Source organism: Saccopteryx leptura, chromosome 1 (assembly GCF_036850995.1).
Source record: "Saccopteryx leptura isolate mSacLep1 chromosome 1, mSacLep1_pri_phased_curated, whole genome shotgun sequence".
Classification (NCBI taxonomy): Eukaryota; Metazoa; Chordata; class Mammalia; order Chiroptera; family Emballonuridae; genus Saccopteryx; species Saccopteryx leptura.
The window spans coordinates 236823271-236842606 of NC_089503.1; the positions used below are offsets into that span (position 1 = coordinate 236823271).

Here is a 19336-nt window from a genome sequence, read left to right on the forward strand (position 1 = left end):
CTGGCAGAAGTGAAATGCAGAGGCACCGTTAGTATAATCTGCAAATTTGTCAAATAGCCTATTATTGAATCAAAACGAGAATGGGTATAAGTAGTGTTTATTTTTTTTAATGTACCCTAGCTCCTTAGAATAGGTGACTCACAGCAAAGTCATCGCAGTGTGCATGCCAGAGTTTGGTGTGACTCTGGTAGGAAGGTGGAGCTGTGGTTCGAGGGAGAGCCTTCCTGTGATCGCTTTAATAGGGAAGGAAGTATCAGGGGGTTGCTGATTATGAAGCTGCCAAGTAACGTTCTGTTCACTTGTAGCAGACTTGAGTAGCATTTTTATTTTAAAATATTTTGCAAAAGGAAAGCTTTTATGTTTAACAGACCATTTTACAAAAGAAAATAAAAATCACCTATCACCCAAGTAGTATTTTTTTATTATTATTATTTAGCTATTCCACTGCGTGGATGACCATAAATGATTTCACCAGCCCTTTATTTTGGGACATTTGGAGTTGTTTCCAGTTCCTCACTATCATAAACAATGCTGTAATGAATAAGGCTGTGGTTCAATCTTTGTGTCCACCATTGATTATTTCAGGAGGACAGAGTCCTAGTGGGTGGAGTGCTAGATCAAAGTATTACAAACTGTTTCCTTTTACTGGGTAATATTTTTGTTTTGTTTTGTCTTGTTTCTGACTCTGGAGTCTCTCGTCCACTGCCCACCATAGCCGTGGTCCACGGTGGTCTGTCGGCTCTCACCTCACACCGATTTATTTTGCCCTTCTCCTTTTTCCTTTCTCTTTTTTAAAATGATCGTCTCCCTTGCATATGGCCTGTTTGTAAACCTATTGAAACCCAGGGACTCTGTAACAAATTGACAGTGTCCCGAGAATGTAACTGAGTTTATGTGCCTGGCTTACAATATTCTCAGTGTGTTCAGCCCTGGTTTCCTTGCCAGATTTCAATGAACTAAAAATGTCATCCAAAATTGTGCTTTGAGATTTCCAGGCATCTGCCTCCTTCAGGGTGAGAATGAACATACTCTTTCAGTTCTTAATCTATAATTCTCTCCCATTTGGGGGCCATAAACCTTTTGATAACTAACTCCACCTCACTTTGGTGGCTCATTAGCCTCAAGAGTATTTGATTTTCTGGAAAATTACAGTGAAGCAAATTTGTAAGAGAGAAGTAAAGATAATGTGATTAATGCAGGAAAAGAGGTAGACTAATGATTTTTTAAACTGCTGTCACCAAATTTTCTCCTCCACAATATTTATTAAACATCTCATATCTATCAATTATGTTCCATGCTAAATGAACGACCTGGCTTCCTAATACTTATAAGATAAATTACTCTACATAGTTAATGTATTCTTATTAGCTCTAGAAATGGCCTGTTCTGTGAATTAATAAATGCTAACTATTGTGAATTTGTACTCTTTTCCACATCTATATTCAGAAATTTACAGTTGAGAAAGTCTTCAAAAAAATGATCTAATATATCTCTTCATTCTCCATGGAAACATTAGTATCAATCAGTGTTTAAGACTTCCATAAGTATTATACAGCTTATATTGGTAACTCCTTCAATATCTAATAATTCTCTGCTGAGAAATGACTTACTACTCTAACCTAAAGTTACCTTGCTACCACTGTAAGTTTATACCTTTTCTTCAAAGGTCAAATTTTGCTTTTGGAAATATAAGTCCTCTCTGTGGTCAATATGATTTCCTTATTGTAATCAGAGTACATTGAGCAGACATATAATCTGTCACTGAATGATGAAACATGGAATAGAAGATGACTCAAACATTTTAAGGAATGTTTGCAAAGTGTGATTTTCAAATCTGTGTTGAACTTAAATTCCCAACTTGGTCTCTGCACAACTGTTTTTACTGACTTAGATTTTGGTAAAATGCCATTGGTCTCCATTGACAGCCACCATGAAAAACAGCCCAGTGAGACTCATTACTGTATTTACCATAAGGAAGCCCCCTCTATAAAAGTCCCATCTGGTCTTCACACCGAGGATATTGTACTTCCTCTGAACAACTGGTTTTTTAAACACAGTCTTGACCAGGATTTCCTCCTAGAAAATTCAAGCCAAATTGTAGCCCACCCATAATAATACAGACACAGGGGGCACTCAAGACCACCATGTTGCCCAGCTCAGGATGGCACCACTTGTAGTGTATTCTTTATGAATGGTGCCCCAGAATTGTGCACACAAGAGTCCTTAACCCTCTGGTATGCATTATTTTTTTTATTAAGTGAGAGGCAGGGAGGCAGAGAGACAGACTCCCACATGCACCCCAACTGGGATCCACCCGCCAAGCCCCTACTGGGCAATGCTCTGCCCATCTGGGCTGCTAATTCATTGTTCAGCAACCAAGCTATTTTAGCACTTGAGGTAAGGCCATGGAACCTTCCTCAGGGCACAAGGCCAGCTTGCTTTAACCATTCAAGCCATGGTCATGGGAGGGGAAGAGAGAGAGGGAGAAAAAGAGAAGGGGAGGAGTGGAGAAGCAGATGGTCACTTCTCCTATGTGCCCTGACTGGGAATCGAACCCTGGACTCCACAGGCCAGGTCAACACTCTACTGCTGAACCAACTGGCCAGGGTCTGGTATGCATTTTTAATATCTCATGCTTTAAAGGTTTTTGGGCCGGGGTCCAGTATGCATTTTAAAGTTTTTTGGGCCAGGGTCCAGTATGCATTTTTAATACCTCATTCTTTAAAGTTTTTTTGGCCCTGCCCAGTTGGCTCAGTGGTAAAGTATCGGTCTGGCTTGTGGAAGTCCTGGGTTCAATTCCTGGTCAGAACACACAGGAGAGGCGACTAACTGCTTCTCTACTCCTCCCCACCCCCCTTGCACTCTTTCTCACTCTCTCCCTCTCCTGCAGCCCCAGCTCAAATGGTTTGAGCAAGTTTTCCCTGGGCACTGAGGATGGCCCAATGTCCTGTCTCAGGTGCTAAAATAGCTCAGTTGCTGAGCAACAGAGCAGCAGCCCCAGATGGGCAGAGCATCACCCGGTTGGGGTGCATGCAGGAGTCTGTCTCTCTGCCTCCCTGCCTCTCACTGAATAAAAATAATAATAAAAAGAAAGTGGGTTTGTTTTATTGATTGCTTTGAGAGAGAGAGAGAGAGAGAAAGCATTCCTTGGTTATAATTGAACCCAAACCTTAATGTTTTGTAACAGTGCCCTGACCGACAAAGCTAATCCACCAGAGCCAATACCTCATTCTTGATTCCTTCTTTTTTTCCCTCAATCTATTTTTTTTTTCATTTTATTTCTTTTTATTGTTTGATTTTAGAGAGAGAGAGGAAGGAAGAGAGAAAAAGAGACAGAAACATTGATCTGTTCCTGTATGTGCCCTGACCAGGGATCAAACCTACAACCTTTGCATATGGGGACAATGCTCTAACTTGCTGAGCTATCTGGTCAGGGCCTCAATCTTTCTTTATCCACATTTTCCCCTTCCTATTTTTTACCTTTTGTAACACTGTTGCATTCTTTGTGTCTCTGTAAACTGCCAAAAGTCCTTTGTGGAATAAGATGTAGCATAAATTAGTAACTAAGTAGCAGATGCAAACCTATACTGGTTCATTCTGTTATATCCATGCCATGGCACCCAATCTTGAACCTTAATCCTGTTAGTAGTTGTTTCAGCTGAAAGGTTATTGGCATTTGATAAACTGGTATTTATGTAAAATTAAGTCTATGATATCCAAGCTCATTTGAAATGCAAGTCCAATATAGCTATAAACATATGGATCACACTATGAAATGTTCCTTTTCCTTTCCCAGGGAGTTTTGAAGACATGTACAAGAACATATGTCCAGCCCTAGGATTCCCTGCCAGAATTTTTTTCTAAATTGTGGTTTGACATTTTAGATCATTAAGTGGACACATCTGCCTGAGTATGTTCCCTTTCCAAAAAAAGGGGAATATTTGAAGACAGCAACCCAATGACATAGTTCAATGTTCTTAGTTTGCCCCAAGGTATTTAGTATTCTCAACTCTTAAAATCAGGCAGGAATCCACAGAGCTGTGTGCATTCATTTTGTTAGTGGCCGCATATTCCCTGGGTACTGAGTGAAAGTCAGGAATTCATTTTCCTGTTTTTTTTTTTTATTTAGACAATTAATTTTAATGGGGTGACATTGATTAATTATGGTACATAGATTCAGAGAAAACATCTCCAGGTCATTTTGACATTTGATCATGTTGCATACCCATCACCCAAAGTCAGATTGTCTTCTGTCACCTTCTATTTGGCTTTCTTTGTGCCCATCCTCTCCCCCATCCCCTCCCTCCCCCTGGTAACCCCACACTCTTGTCCATGTCCATGAGTCTCATTTTTCTGTCCCACCTATGTATGGAATCATACAGTTCTTAGTTTTTTCTGATTTACTTATTTCACTCAGTATAACGTTATCAAGGTCCATCCGTGTTGTCATAAATGATCCTATGTCATCATTTTTTATGGCTGAGTAGTATTCCATAGTATATATATATATACCACATCTTCTTAATCCAGTTATCTATTGAAGGGCTTTTTGGTTGTTTCCATGTCTTGGTCACTGTGAACAATGCTGCGATGAACATGGGGCTACATGTGTCTTTACGTACCAGTGTTTTTGAGTTTTGGGGGTATATACCCAGTAGAGGTATTGCTGGGTTATAAGGTAGTTCTAGTCTTAATTTTTTGAGGAACCGCCATACTTTCTTCTGTAATGGTTGTACTACTTTACATTCCCACCAACAGTGCATGAGGGTTCCTTTTTCTCCACAGCCTCTCCAACACTTGTTATTCCTGTCTTGTTACCTGTTTTCTTTAAGCACATATTTGTGAGTAATTCTTAGTAAAACAGTTTAGGAGAAAGAACCTTAGAGTCAAAGGTTTAATTTTAAGTCTCACCTGTCACTGTGGCATTGAGTAAATCACATAAGCCCCAGTCTCCGAATGTGGAAAATAAATAATACTAATGCCTGTTCCATCTACCTCACAGAGTTACTGCGAAACTCAAATGTGTGCAAAAGTGCTTTGAACCCCCTTTAACCCATTGAATAGTGAGTTTTTTCATGCTCACTGACCCCCGGGAGTGATTTTTTTTTCAAAAAATGAAATTAGTTCCAGTTACAGTTTTATTAACTTAAAATCATGTTTGTTTGATAACCAATTTATGAAAACAAGAAGAACATACATTTGCCTTTCTTTAATGTTGCCTTACACATTTTTAAAATAAAAATTGTACTCTGCATGGGCAGGAGGCACGAGGTTGTACATGAACGTTCTTACTACTCAAACGGTTAACAATTATTAGAACTGCCTCTCCCCAGTCTGGGATAAAATTATATCACAATAAATAACAGCAAAAGCACCACTGATTTGACTTCACTGTGCTGGAATTTCAGCCCCTCAAATTTCTCCAAGCTAGTTCTAGGGGTCAGCAGAGCTTGTTGAATCGGGCTTAGGAATGCAGGGTCTTCGTGAAGTCCTCATGGACGGGCGTCGTGCTCCTTCTCTGTGGCTCGCTGCAGTGGGCTACCCGTTGTGCTCACACAGCCAGTGCTCACCAACCTCTTGGTCTCAAGTCTCCGATGCCACTAACGTCCTCACCCAAGGGACACACAGTCATCCCTGTATAAACATTCTTGACTCCTGTCAACTGCAGAGTTCTCTCTCCTCTTTCTAGTATCTCAAAATGGAGATGACCCCCCCCCCCCCAATCTGGTTGGCTTGGCAAGACCGCAGATGAGGCAGAGCCTCAGCAGGATGGCTGAGATGGAGGTGTTCTCTCCAGCCATACTCAAGGTTTCTGCCCCAGAGTTTGTGCATGTTATTTAGGCCTGCGCAGAGACCACAAACTGAGTGGCCCAGGGATGGTGGGAGCCTGTAGGAGGCCTCTGGCAGTTTTGGAGCTGTGAATTCCAGCCATTCTGTGTCTGTGTTTGAGGATCATTGACAGCTGTCATGGCTAACGACTGAACAGCTATCTCCCACTAATCCAGGGAGTGCCAGGAAACTGGCTACCTCAGAGAAGGCTAGAGAAAATGGAAATAAATACAGGTACAAACTTTTCAGAGCCTTGGGTCACAGGAGGCCACAAGTGGCCCAGGCAGATAATGGTGCTATTCTTTGTTATATATACTACATAAAGCAATGGTTTTTGTAATTCTTTTTGTAGTTTCATGCCTTAGCAGTCAGCCATGGAGAGCCAGAGAGTTTCTGGTCCTGGTCATTCTGCTCTGCAAGAATTTCCCCCTTTTTTTCAACACCTAGATCATTTGGACAGGAAATAAACCTTTAGCTCTTACCTCTCTGCCTCAGAAAATGGAATCTGTCCCAGAAGTTTAAGTGCAGCTACCTGGTTAGAACTGGGGCACTTGTCTTAAAACTTTGCATAAATAGCAAACATTTCTTTCTTTCTTTTTTTAATTTAGATTTTGCTGATTGGGATGGTGAACCTTGTGGATCTATTGAGATAAAGCCGCCCATTGTCCCTACTTTCATACCCATGCTGGTGTTCTATAGTCTGATTATAGTACCACACAATCCACTCCAAAACAAGGACGGCAAACAGCTGTACTTTCTCCATTACCTAGTTAGATCCCAGAAGGTGGTATACCTGAAAACTTGCAGAGCCAACCATTGATTAGGTGTTCATTGATTGTGACTTTCAATCCCACTAGAGAAGAAGTTAAGAATTATTTTTCGGCCCTGACTGGTTGGTTGGCTCAGTGGATAGAACGTCAGCCTAGTGCAGGGGTCGGGAACCTATGGCTCACGAGCCAGATGTGGCTCTTTTGATGGCTGCATCTGGCTCGCAGACAAATCCTTAAGAAAAATAATAATAACGTTAAAAATATGAAACATTCTCATGTATTACAAGCCATTCATTTCCTACCACTCATGTTCATGGTTGCAGGTAGCTGGAGCCAATCACAGCTGTCCTCTGGGACAACACCAAATTTTTATTGGATAATGCGTAACATACACGGGTGGTTGTATGGCTCTCACGGAATTACATTTTAAAATATGTGGCGTTCATGGCTCTCTGAGCCAAAAAGGTTCCCGACCCCTGGCCTAGTGTATAGATATTCCAGGTTTGATTCCCAGTCACGGCACAGAAGAAAAGTGACCATCTGTTTCTCTCCCCTGTCTTTTCCTGTTCCTCTCCTGCAGCCAGTGGCTCGAGTGGTTTGAGCATCAGCCACAGGTGCTAAAGATAGCTTGGTTGATTTAGAGCATTGACCCCAAACAGGGGTTGCAAGGTGGATCCTGGAGTGCATGTAGGAGTCTGTCTCACTATCTCCCCTCCTCTTGCTTGAAAAAAAAAATTATTTTTCTCCTTTTCATTAATATTTAATTCATTAAATATATTGATTTAAAATGGTAAGAAGCTCTAAGTTTAATTCTATGAATATATATACATAATAAACTAAAATTTACAAGAATATCAAAAGTAGCATGTTACATCCACATGAGTTATTTGCCAGAATCAAATCTACTTACATAGCTAGCATAGAAGCAGAGGGCTATGAGCAACTAATTGTAAGGGTACAGGAGTATCCTATAGAACCTGAGGTCAGAGGGTATACCTGATTGAACCAGTTAATGAAAAATTGAGAACCAAAATCATATGCTTTTTTTTCCCTGAGGGTTTATGAACTTTCATCCCTACTTCTCTCTTTCTCTGCTCCTCCATAAAAATAGCTGCCAAGCTCTTGCCTCATGAGATCATTCAAGAGCCCAATAGACCCCTGGCTGGGTAGCTCAGTTGCTTAGGACATTGTCCCGATACCCCGAGGTTGCATGTTTGATCCCAGGTTGGCACATATAAGAATCAACCGTGAATGCCTAAATAAGTACAACAAATTTCTCTCTTTCTCCCTCTCTCTCTCTCTCCCCCTCTCCCTCTCTCCCTCTCTCCCTTTCCCTCTCCCTCTCTCTCCTTTCCCTCTTTCTTCCCCCTCCTTTCTCTCTAAAATCAGCACATTAAAAAAATAGCAGCTAAAATATTTTTTTTAAAGATTCTAGGAGGGATCACTTACACATACTTGAAAAGTAGCAGTCACTACATGCCAGCACGACTCTATGAAAAGAAGTCAAACCAAATAAGTAACTGTATCCAAGAAAGGACATGAGCTTACACTACAGGACCGGGAGACTGTCTGGTACTTAATGCATCTTGATTTAGCAGGATATTTGAGTAAAATCTTCAGATCCCTGTGGACAAATAAAGAAATATAGTATGAATGATAATGAAGTTACATGAAATTGATGAATGGATTGATAGCAGCCTCTCAAGGGTTACACATAGCTTTAAGGCACTAGTATTTAACCTTCTCTTATTCATTCACATAAACCGTAGACACAGGGATAGCAATCTTACTAATCCAATTTTCAACACATAGAAAAACTGGGGGTGATGGTTATATATAGACCAACTGACAAAATTATAAAAGAGAGCAGAACCTGCTGGCCATGAACCTAAACCAACAATAAATGCAAACATGGTATTTAAACTGAGTTCAACTAAAATACAAAATGAGAAACATTGGGCTTAATAGTAACTTGGGGAAAAAAGTTCTAGGGACTTGTAGCTAAGCAATATGATATGGTTGCAAAAAATACACTTCCAATATAATTTTCAATTGTCTATTCAAAGAAATGTTATCCAGAGTAAGGGTTGTAATACTGCCCTATTATGTTGGCAACATTATGAATTATTATTGCAATCTTTTCTGGAAAATAAATTGACAAAATGGAGCACATCCAGATGGTCAGGAAGCTTAATTTATAAATTTCTTTGATGCTCAGATTTTTATTTTGCTTTATGTAATGAACTGTAAGGGATAAAATCTACCACAGCATGTTTTCAAGGAGCTTACTCTGTATCATTCTACTCAGTGTGCATAGGAGCTAAATATTTGGGTAAAAGCCACTCCCCGCAATCTGTTGAGCTTGAGTGAGTGGGTTTAACTTCAGTAATTCTCCTTTAACTGAAAATATATATTGGTTTCTGAATACCAAATTAAACTTTGTATTTAATATTACTAGTTTATTAATCCATTGGGTGTCAGCACTGCTTCATGTAAATTGTGAGCATTTTCCCACTTCTTTTTATCATGGGAATGGGTAACAGTGGTTTTAAGTAGAGACGGGAGTCTCAATTTACTTAATAAAATTAGGTAATTCAAAAAAATGTTTCCCAGATTGAGAAATTGCTTCCTATGCCTAAAGAATATTCCCTACTATAAAATGCAGAATTTAAGGAAAAGAATGCCGAATGACTTTATTGAGACTCTCAGCAAATGATCAGAAGTAAGATACAACCTTTAAAAGGGGCAAGATGAGTAACTTCCACTCACAAACATGCAAGCATGGACACACATGCACACGTTACTGTAGATTAATGATAGTACATATGGATTTTAAGAACTTGCAGTCTAACAACTTTGTTTTTCATAGTATGCTGAGTATTATTTGTTGATAGTCTAAATACAATAAGGTTTTATATCAAATTACAGATGTTAAAAAATATAACTGGCCTAGAGAGAAAGCAAGCAAATTATTTACAGGCATTTAATTTTAGTTTTTTAAAGCTATTTTTTTAAGTTATAGACAAGTCACTATAAAAATTATTTATTTCCATCTTTCCTTCCGATACCGAGCACCTGACCCATACAGCTCCTAGGAAAATATTCTGTAAAATTACTTTAAGAATAACTTTATAGTTTTAATCATTGCAAGCCTGTAACCTGAATGTAGATATTTGTAACCAAAGCAGTTCTGTGATAAAGCTAAGGCACAACTAACTGTCCTTGATGTTAGAGGATTTTTACACTCTCTTGGAAAATGAGATGCCCGAGAGCAGAAATGACTCAAAAGTCTGTACCAAAACCTGTTTATGTACATGTGGCATTCTGTTTTCAGTTGATCTTCCTTTTTATTAGACCCATTACAAATTCTATGCCAGTAAAGTGAGAGAAAAGATATAAAATAGGCAGTTTTACCTCAATACCATGGGTGCTTCTTTCCATACTGTTAACATCAAGGTTTTGTATATGATAAGCTCTACTGCAAGGGTCTCAAACTCGCGGCCCGCCGAACAATTTTGTGTGGCCCGCAGACTAATCCACGAAGTTCAAAATATTTTGGATAAAATTAAGTAAGCCTAGGGGCCTACTTGTATTTTTCATTTCTCTAGCATCCTAGCTAGATATTAGCTTAGTTAACAGCAGTTGTGATGCGAACTACAGTTTCTGGTCGTTTTCTGACACTGAGTAAACTGCATGTACGATTGTGCTTGTTGTACTGATTTTTTTTTGTTTTCAACTGCAGTGAGAAAAGTGTTGCGAAACAGTTGCCTTTTGTAGACCTAGTGCGTCCTGCCGAACAGCTGTGATCTTGCTCTGCGGCCCACATGCTGAGTTGAGTTTGAGACCCCTGCTCTACTGTGTGCTCTACCCGATGGCCTAGTCTCACTATAGAAAATCAGAAAAGTGTTGCCTGAGGCTCCGTATGGGTTAGAGCAGCGGTTCTCAACCTGTGGGTTGCGACCCCGGCGGGGGTCGAACGACCAAAACACAGGGGTCACCCAAAGCCATCGGGAAAATACATATTTATTATACAATTCCGATGGCTTTAGGCAACCCCTGTGTTTTGGTCATTAGACCCCCGCCAGGTCGCGACCCACAGGTTGAGAACCGCTGGGTTAGAGGGTTTTTTGTTTTTGGGGGGGGGGGGACTATTATCCCTAACCATCTAAAAATCAGACATACCTTACTCTGCCCAGGTTAGTGGATCTGAATGCCTCCACTACTGTTATGGTTGAGCTTTCTGTTCTGAAAGAGCATGTGACCACTTTGGAGAGCCCACTTTGTTTAGCTGGTTGTTGACGGGTGAGATGTCCACCATTCTTTCCCCATTCCTTGGTATCTCCTGGCCAAAAAAGGGCAAGGAAGAGGTGAAAGGAAGAGTGCTCTCTTAACAAAACTGTAAGCTCTACAGTTGCCTTGTAGTGAGTGAATTGATCGTGTCAGTATCAATTCTTAGATCCTAGATCAACTTCTGGACATTTATATATAGGTAGAGCTAGTACTTTTTCTCTTGTTCAGTTTAACAAGGGTTTTGTTTGTTTGTTTGTTTTTACAGAGAGAGAGAAACATCGATTTGTTGTTCCACTTATTTATGCCATCATTGGTTGATTCTTGTATGTGCCCTGATAGGATCAACCCAGCAACTACAGCACGTCAGGATGACCCTCTAACCAACTGAACTACCTAGCGAGGGCCATAACAAAATTTCTTAAACAAGATTCTTATAAACTCATATAGGCTAGGTTTATTTTCTCCTGACTTACCAGCTGTGCCTTCTTAGGCAGGTCATTTATCTCTAAGCCTCAGTTCCCTGTTGGTAAAATGGAGAGATTAATAGCACCAACCTCACAGTGATGTTGGCAGGTTAACTAAGTTAATAAAAGTAAAACAAACAGAATAGTGCCTGGAACATAATGAGTATACTGTTATTTGCTATTATACAGCAAATGTACTTTCTTGTAACTTTTTCTCTTTAACTTATGTTTATTTTTTTATAGTTTAATTATACCACCCAAAGATATAGATCTTTCATCTATTTATTTTTAACGAGGTCATCGGCTTGAGCCCAGAGGTCACTGGCTTGAACAAGGGGTCACTCGCTCTGTTGTAGCCCCCCAGTCAAGGCACATATGAGAAAGCAATCAATGAACAACGAATATGCCGCAACAAAGAATTGATGTTTCTCATCTCTCTCCTTTCCAGTGTGCCTGTCCCTATCTGTCCCTCTCTCTGTCTCTGTCACACACACACAAAAAAAGAAAGCAAAAGAATCAACCAATGAATGCATAAATGGAACAACAAATCAGTGTTCCTCTCTCAAATCAATAAATAAATAAAAATTGAAGAACTCAATTTCTGGATCATATGCACACAATTCATTCTTTTCTTTTTCTCTCAGCTCCCTCCCCATTTCTTTGGTCTCAGTACTTTTTCTTATCATCCTTTTGGTGTCACTCTCCAGCACTGGTTCGGGGAGGCCTTCCCGACCATGTGTCTTGAGGCTAAGTGGGGTCCACAGTCACATGCACCCTTATTTTCCCACCAACACATTCAGGGACAGTATGACTGTTTGCTCCATGTCTCTGTCCCCTGCAGGACTGTGGGCTTCACAGGACAGAGACCGTGTGTGCCCTCCTTGGTGCTGTGGCCCCAGTCCCCCGCTCAGAATGGGCATAGTAGGTACTTACTGCTTACTCATTCAGTGAGAAAATGCAGATGCATTACCAGGCTCAGACTGTGTTTCTATACAAACAGCCTGTAAAAGCACAATTTAGAACAATTTTGAAAGGAAATGAATCACCTGGGAAAAGAGTTGTCTCCGTCTTTTGGGCCAGGCCCTATTTTAGATAACAGTGACTATTCTAAACGCTGCTATTGGTTATCAGACTGATCATGTGAATTACTGCTTTTATGGTTAAAAATTTAATCTTGGAAACAAGTTCATTTACTAGTTCAGAGAAAGCTTTGGGGGCAGTGGGGAGGGTGGGGAGAAATCTTTCCCTTCCACTTATCAAGGAGAAGGTAATAGGCTCCAAATGCTAGTTCTGAAAATTAACTCCTGCAAAAAGAAGATGGGTTTCAAATTATTCTCTTTAGTCTGTCTTGTTCTCCCCCATGACCTAATATATATATATATATATATATATATATATATATATATATATATATATATATATAATATAATATATATATATATTATATTATATATATATATACTAGAAAGCCCGGCGGTCATACGAAATGACCGCTGTTCTAGATATTCTCCGTTTGAAACTGTTTTAATCCTTTTTGCGTTTCAGTCAGCATTACTCTGTCATTTTTTTGCATTTCTCTCCTGCCTTTGTTCAAGGGACTCATTTTGTCGAGACAGGCTTTTTTGTCTTGCATCTGAGGCAAGCCTTGTTTCTCTATGCTCATCAGTCTCATTTTGCTGAGAAAGACGCATTTGCTCTGCGACTGAAGCAAGCCTTGTCTTTCTCTGCTCAGTGGTTTCTTTTTGTCGAGAAAGCCGTTTTTGTGCAGCTTTAGCTCCTTTTCTCTCCTCTTCAGTGCTGTATTTTCTAGGAGGCATTCTTAAAAGAAATTACGTTAAGACGTAGTTTTTATGTAAAACAGATGATTGCCAATGCAAACAAACGTTCACCTTCCCCCTGACCCGCTCAATTTGTGTTCAGCCGTGGCAACTTCACCCCATTGGCTAGTACAGTTACGCAAGCAACCAATAAGCTATCGGCGACAAACAGACACTTAAGCCGCATATAATAAAGATATATCACACAGGATATACTCTGTGTGAGTGTATATATATGAGTATGTCCTATGTATGTATACATACACACACATATATATGTACACACATATATGTGGGTATACATACTTATATATATGTAGAGAGAGAGAGAGAGAGAGGATATACTCACATAGAGACACATGCAGATATGTACATGTGCATTATGTAGCACACCTCTGTGAAACTCGCCCAGCTTGCCCTGGCTCCTTGAATCTTTGTCAGGCCTTGTTTTGAGTTTCCTTCCAATTAGGAAAAGGCTTCTGGCAACTAATCCTGTTACAGTTTCAAATAGTTCTGTGGTGGGCAGCTAAAAATCTTTCTTTAGCCAATCTAGTAACTAAACAATGTGAGATCTTTGTTTATTCATTCAAGTTATTATTTGAATGCCTGCTATATACCACAGTTCTGTCTTAATTTTTTTCATTAATATTTTAGCCGTATTAGAATAGGATAGCTCTTAAACAAAGTTATATAGAGTAGTTTATTCACAGCATCAGAAGCTCAAAGTTTTTTTTGGTTTTTTGTTGTTTTTTATTTTTTTATTTTTTCAGAGACAGAGAGAGTCAGAGAGAGGGGTAGACAGGGATAGACAGACAGGAATGGAGAGATGAGAAGCATCAATCATTAGTTTTTCATTGCGCATGGCGACTCCTTAGTTGTTCATTGATTGCTTTCTCATATGTGCCTTGACCGCGGGCCTTCAGCAGACCGAGTAACCTCCTGCTTGAGCCAGCGACCTTGGGTCCAAGCTGGTGAGCTTTGCTCAAACCAGATGAGCCCGCGCTCAAGCTGGCGACCTCGGGGTCTTGAACCTGGGTCCTCGGCATCCTAGTCCGACGCTTTATCCACTGCGCCACCGCCCGGTAAGGCAGAAGCTCAAGTTTTAAAAAGGAAAATAAATTGAGCTGTAAGTCATGAAAAAAAAACACCTTATTATCTGTAGTATCTTAAGCATCTCAACTGAGAAGTATAAATTCACAAAACAATTCTCTATCACATAAAAAGTGCTGATTGGTTAGGAAGAAGCTTTGACTATGAATAACTTCATCTCATAGCAGCTTTTCTCTTCTAGTTTGTGTTTCTGTTAAAATATAAAAGGTCATATTTCATTCACTTACCTTAGTTAAGTCAATAATATTTATTCCAGTTAGAAGAAGAATCATAATTTTGAAATTAAGCATTATAGATTACCTCTAAATAAATATGATGAAAATTTCCTTTTGCAGATGCAAGTATTGGCATTATGATGAAAACCTGCTCACTTCCAGCGTGATCATTGTCTTTCATAATGAAGGATGGTCAACCCTCATGAGAACAGTTCACAGTGTAATTAAAAGGACTCCAAGGAAATATTTAGCAGAAATTGTATTAATTGATGATTTCAGCAATAAAGGTAATGGCTATAGAATTGACATTTTGTCCATAAAATAAGTATTTGCAAAAATGTGATTTCAAAATAATTAGTCTTTAAAAAGTAATAATTAGCATCTATTAATAGCATCTATTATCAACCAATTGGCTATACCAAGCCAACTTGTACCAAGCATTGTGTATGAATTACAGCGGTAACTTGCCACACGAGCACTTTAAATCACGAGCAATTTGGGAGACGAGCAGTCACTTGCGGGATTTTTTGCTTTAAGTCACAAACAGATATTAGAATCACGAACTTCCACCACCCTCCACTAGGTGGCCTGCCAAACGTTCTGAAAGGGAGGAAGAAACAAACTTCCATGGAAAGATTTTTGTTCAAACAGCCTCTATAAGTGAAAGCGAGGACAGTGTGGTAAAAAAGCCAAAAGTCAGTAAAGAAAATGATGATGATTAAGCAAAGTTAAAAAATAGCAATTACGTTTAACGATAAAGTTATATATCATACATAGTATATAATCATACATTACAATTAAATGTAGCGTTAAGTGTGTAGAGAGTTATGTTAAGAGCCCATGAAATGAAAACTTCCTCCACCAGTCTCCTCCCCCTCCATCAGCATCTTCGCCTGACCTTGAAGGTAAATACACTTCATAAACCAGTTTATTTCTTTACATTCTATCTTATTATGTATGTATATATGTGTGTGTATTATTTATAAAGTACATTTTCTTATTTAAAAGCATATAAAACAAAAAATTTGTGTGGTTTTTTGGGGCCGGAACAGGTTAATTGCATTCCCATTAATTTAAATGGGGAAATTTGATTTGACACACGAGCTAATTGAGTCATGGGCTCAGCCATGAAACGAATTAAACTCGTGTGTTAAGGTACCACTGTATTTTAATCCTGACCATAACCCTTGCAATAGGTATTGTTGTTATCTTTATTTACATGAGGCTCAGAAATGTTAAATAATTTACCAGCAATCACACAGACAGTAATTAACAGCCAGAATCACATCTATAGGCACATAAGTCTGGATTTAACCACTGTCTTACATTATACCAATTCTTTGGGCCTTGAATTTTGCAAAAATTTAGTCATGGAGGTAATTTATTGAAATATTGAAAAAAATGTAATTGCATGTATAGTGTAATGCCACCTAGTGATCCATTTATAGTTATCAAGCTGAAATTTCATATACCTAATAGCCTTTATTTTGCATTTTAACGATGATGCAGTATTAAATTTGATAGAAACCATGGACTATTTTTATTTATAATAGTATCTACTAAAGTTTATTTCGTTCTATATATTTTTTTAATTTTATTTATTCATTTCAGAGAGGAAAGGGGGAGAGAGAGAGAGAGAGAGAGAGAAAGAGAGAGAGAGAGAAGGGGGAAGGAGCAGGAAGCATCAACTCCCATATGTGCCTTGACCAGGCTAGCTCAGTGTTTCCGGGTCGATGCTTTATCCACTGCACCACCACAGGTCAGGCTTTATTCTATATTTGATTTAGTATATTGAACAAAAGGAAATTGTATGTTTTGTATTATTTTTTTTAAGGAGCTAGCTATTATAGCATTTAGGGAGGTATTGGTTAGTCTTGGCAAGAGAGAGATCGAGTGTCAATTTTCCAGAAGAGTAGGTTGAACATTTTTTTTTCAAATAGGTAAATTAATGTAAGCTGTAAATATATCTTCTTAATAATGTGAATATCAAAAGATAGATAGTGCTAAAGCTCAAACCTCAAACCAACATCCTAAATAAAAAATGTACTTATGCCTGACCTAGTGGTGGCACAGTGGATAGAGCATTGGACTGGGACACAGAAGACCCAAGTTTGAAACCCTGAGGTCGCCAGCTTGAGTGTGGGCTCATCAGCTTGAGCGCAGGCTCACCAGCCAACACAGGGTTGCTGGCTTGAGTGTGGGATCATAGACATGACCCAGTGGTCGCTGGCTTGAAGCCCAAGATTGCTGGCTTGAGCAAGGGGTCACTCACTGCTATAGCCTCCAAGTCAGGGCACATATGAGAAAGCAATTAATGAATAACTAAGAAGACTAAGGAGCCGTAATGAAGAATTGATGCTTCTCATCTCTCTCCCTATCTGTCCCTCTCTGTCGCTCTCTCTCTCTCTCACACACACACACACACACACACGTAGTTGAACCTCAAATTTGGCTATTTATTCTTTTATAAATTGATTTGAGAGAGAGAGAGAGAGAAAGAAGGCATGGGGGGCAGGGGGAAGAACAGGAAGCATCAACTCATAGTAGTTGCTTCCCATATGTGCCTTGACCTGGCAAGCCTAAGGTTTCGAACCAGTGACCTCAGCATTCCAGGTCAACACTTTATCCACTGTGCCACCACAAGTCAGGCATTGGCTATTTATTCTTCTTTGCTTGTCACGAAACTGAGTTGAATCCTTTGAAACTTGACCAAAGAACTCAGATTAAATAACAACAGGATATTTGCTTTTTGGCAAGTAAGTTTCGTGGACCATTTTTGTGTACAAGTAGTAATATCACTGACACTATGTCAGAAGAACAGAACATGGGTAGCGTTAAAATACCATTCAAAATGACTTGACAAAAACTTCCTCCGAAACTTAATTTAGAACTCTTGGAGTCTGCATAAACCTCTACTGTTTATGCAAGGACATGGCCAAATCTTGATCTTATTCACATGTTAGCGTGGAGAAGAAATAGAAATGTGACTTATTTCCTTTTCCCTTCATCTTTGTCCAGCTAATCCCTTTTTTCAACTAATCATTTTTAATTATAGTAGAGAATGTATAACTAACTTCTTTAGTCATATCAAATGCCTTTAGCTTAGACATCTTGCTTTGATTGCAATTTTCTATGACAGGAATGTATTCATTAAAACTCCTGTTCCGCCCTGGCCGGTTGGCTCAGCGGTAGAGCGTCGGCCTAGCGTGCGGAGGACCTGGGTTCGATTCCCGGCCAGGGCACACAGGAGAAGCGCCCATTTGCTTCTCCACCCCTCCGCCGCACTTTCCTCTCTGTCTCTCTCTTCCCCTCCCGCAGCCGAGGCTCCATTGGAGCAAAGATGGCCCGGGCGCTGGGGATGGCTCTGTGGCCTCTGCCCCAGGCGCTAGAGTGGCTCTGGTTGCAACATGGCGACGCCCAGGATGGGCAGAGCATCACCCCCTGGTGGGCAGAGCATCGCCCCTGGTGGGCGTGCCGGGTGGATCCCGGTCGGGCGCATGCGGGAGTCTGTCTGACTGTCTCTCCCTGTTTCCAGCTTCAGAAAAATGAAAAAACAAAAACAAAAAAAAACCTCCTGTTCCTATCTCGAGATAAATATTAGTATTTAAAAATATGTTTTACAGTGATATTGTTGGTACTAACAATATTTTAGACTTAGAAAAACCTAGGTCGATAAAAATGACTGAGAAATCCCATGTCTATGATTGTCCTGATTTTAAGAAGCCCTGTGTTATTAACACAAGTAAAAATCTTAGCATATTCTAAAAAAGATTATGAAGATACACCAAAGGGTATTTGCCATCTAAAAATAACTGCTTGGCACCAGAAAAGGAGAAGAAAATTTGGGACTTCAGGTTTTTTATTTCCCCATTTTACTTGAATTTTCTTGTGATCAGAACTTCTGTTCTTACAAACCTCTAATATTTAGTCTCCTAAAACCCATTTTAAAATCAACCATCTGCAGGGTCTGCTTAGCTTATAGCCTTCAGAAGTATAAAGGTACAGAGTTCTTTAATTAGTTGTTTCAATTTCAAAACAACCTTAAACTCTATCAGTCCCATCCTCTGTAAAAGGATGTAGTCTCTGGTAAATCTGACTGGAGTGAAATTTTGGTTTGTTCTTTCTTCCCAATAGATTCAGAAACTAGAACTTTGAGTTAATGCTGGTCGGGTCACTTAGTTGGTTAGAGCATTGTCCCAATTCGCCAGGGTTGTGGGTTTGATTCTGTGTCAGGACACATAAGAATCAACCAGTTAAAACAAATCAGTGGAACAACAAATCGATGTTTCCCTCTCTCCCTTTCTCTCTCTCTAAAATCAATCAATAAATAGAACTTTGAGTTATAAGTTTTTATTTTTTTAAAGACAAAATACTTTACTAATATAAAACCTCAGAAAGAAGCTGGCTGCTTACAACACTTGGGTTTCTGGAAATTAGAGTATCATCTCAAAACAAGGTTTGGGATCTTTAAATAGAGCATACCCCTTGTGCATGTGTGCATCAGTCAGCTGAGGTTGAGTGGGGTCAAGATAAAATGCAACCCCATGCTCTCAGTGGCTTGTAACAGCAAAGGGTTATAGTATACTGTTCTCTCTCTCATACTACCTGTTCCCTGAGGGTCAGCCCTGCTCCGCCCACATCTTCACTGCAGCGCCCAGGCTAGCAGAGCAGTCTGATCTCAGACATTGCCTGCCTGAGACGCAGAGAGGAAGAAAAGGCATGGTGAGGCGCTAGTGGGATTTTAACAGTTCTGCTCATGAGTACCTCAAGTCATTTCCACCCCCCTTCTCCTTGGCCGCCGCAAGTCACATGGCCCAACCTGACATCAGTGGGTTGGGGAG

At 39.7% G+C, this 19336-nt stretch overlaps 1 protein-coding gene across 3 annotated transcripts in view; it reads left to right on the top strand.

Moving 5' to 3' along the window:
- GALNT7 (polypeptide N-acetylgalactosaminyltransferase 7) overlaps positions 1 to 19336 on the top strand; it is a 143056-nt gene that overhangs the window by 96532 nt on the left and 27188 nt on the right. For all 3 annotated transcript variants that reach the window (XM_066387899.1, XM_066387900.1, XM_066387898.1), the window contains exon 3: positions 14616 to 14782. In XM_066387899.1, the coding sequence (XP_066243996.1) occupies positions 14616 to 14782 (167 nt within the window). The remainder of the gene's footprint in view (positions 1 to 14615; positions 14783 to 19336) is intronic.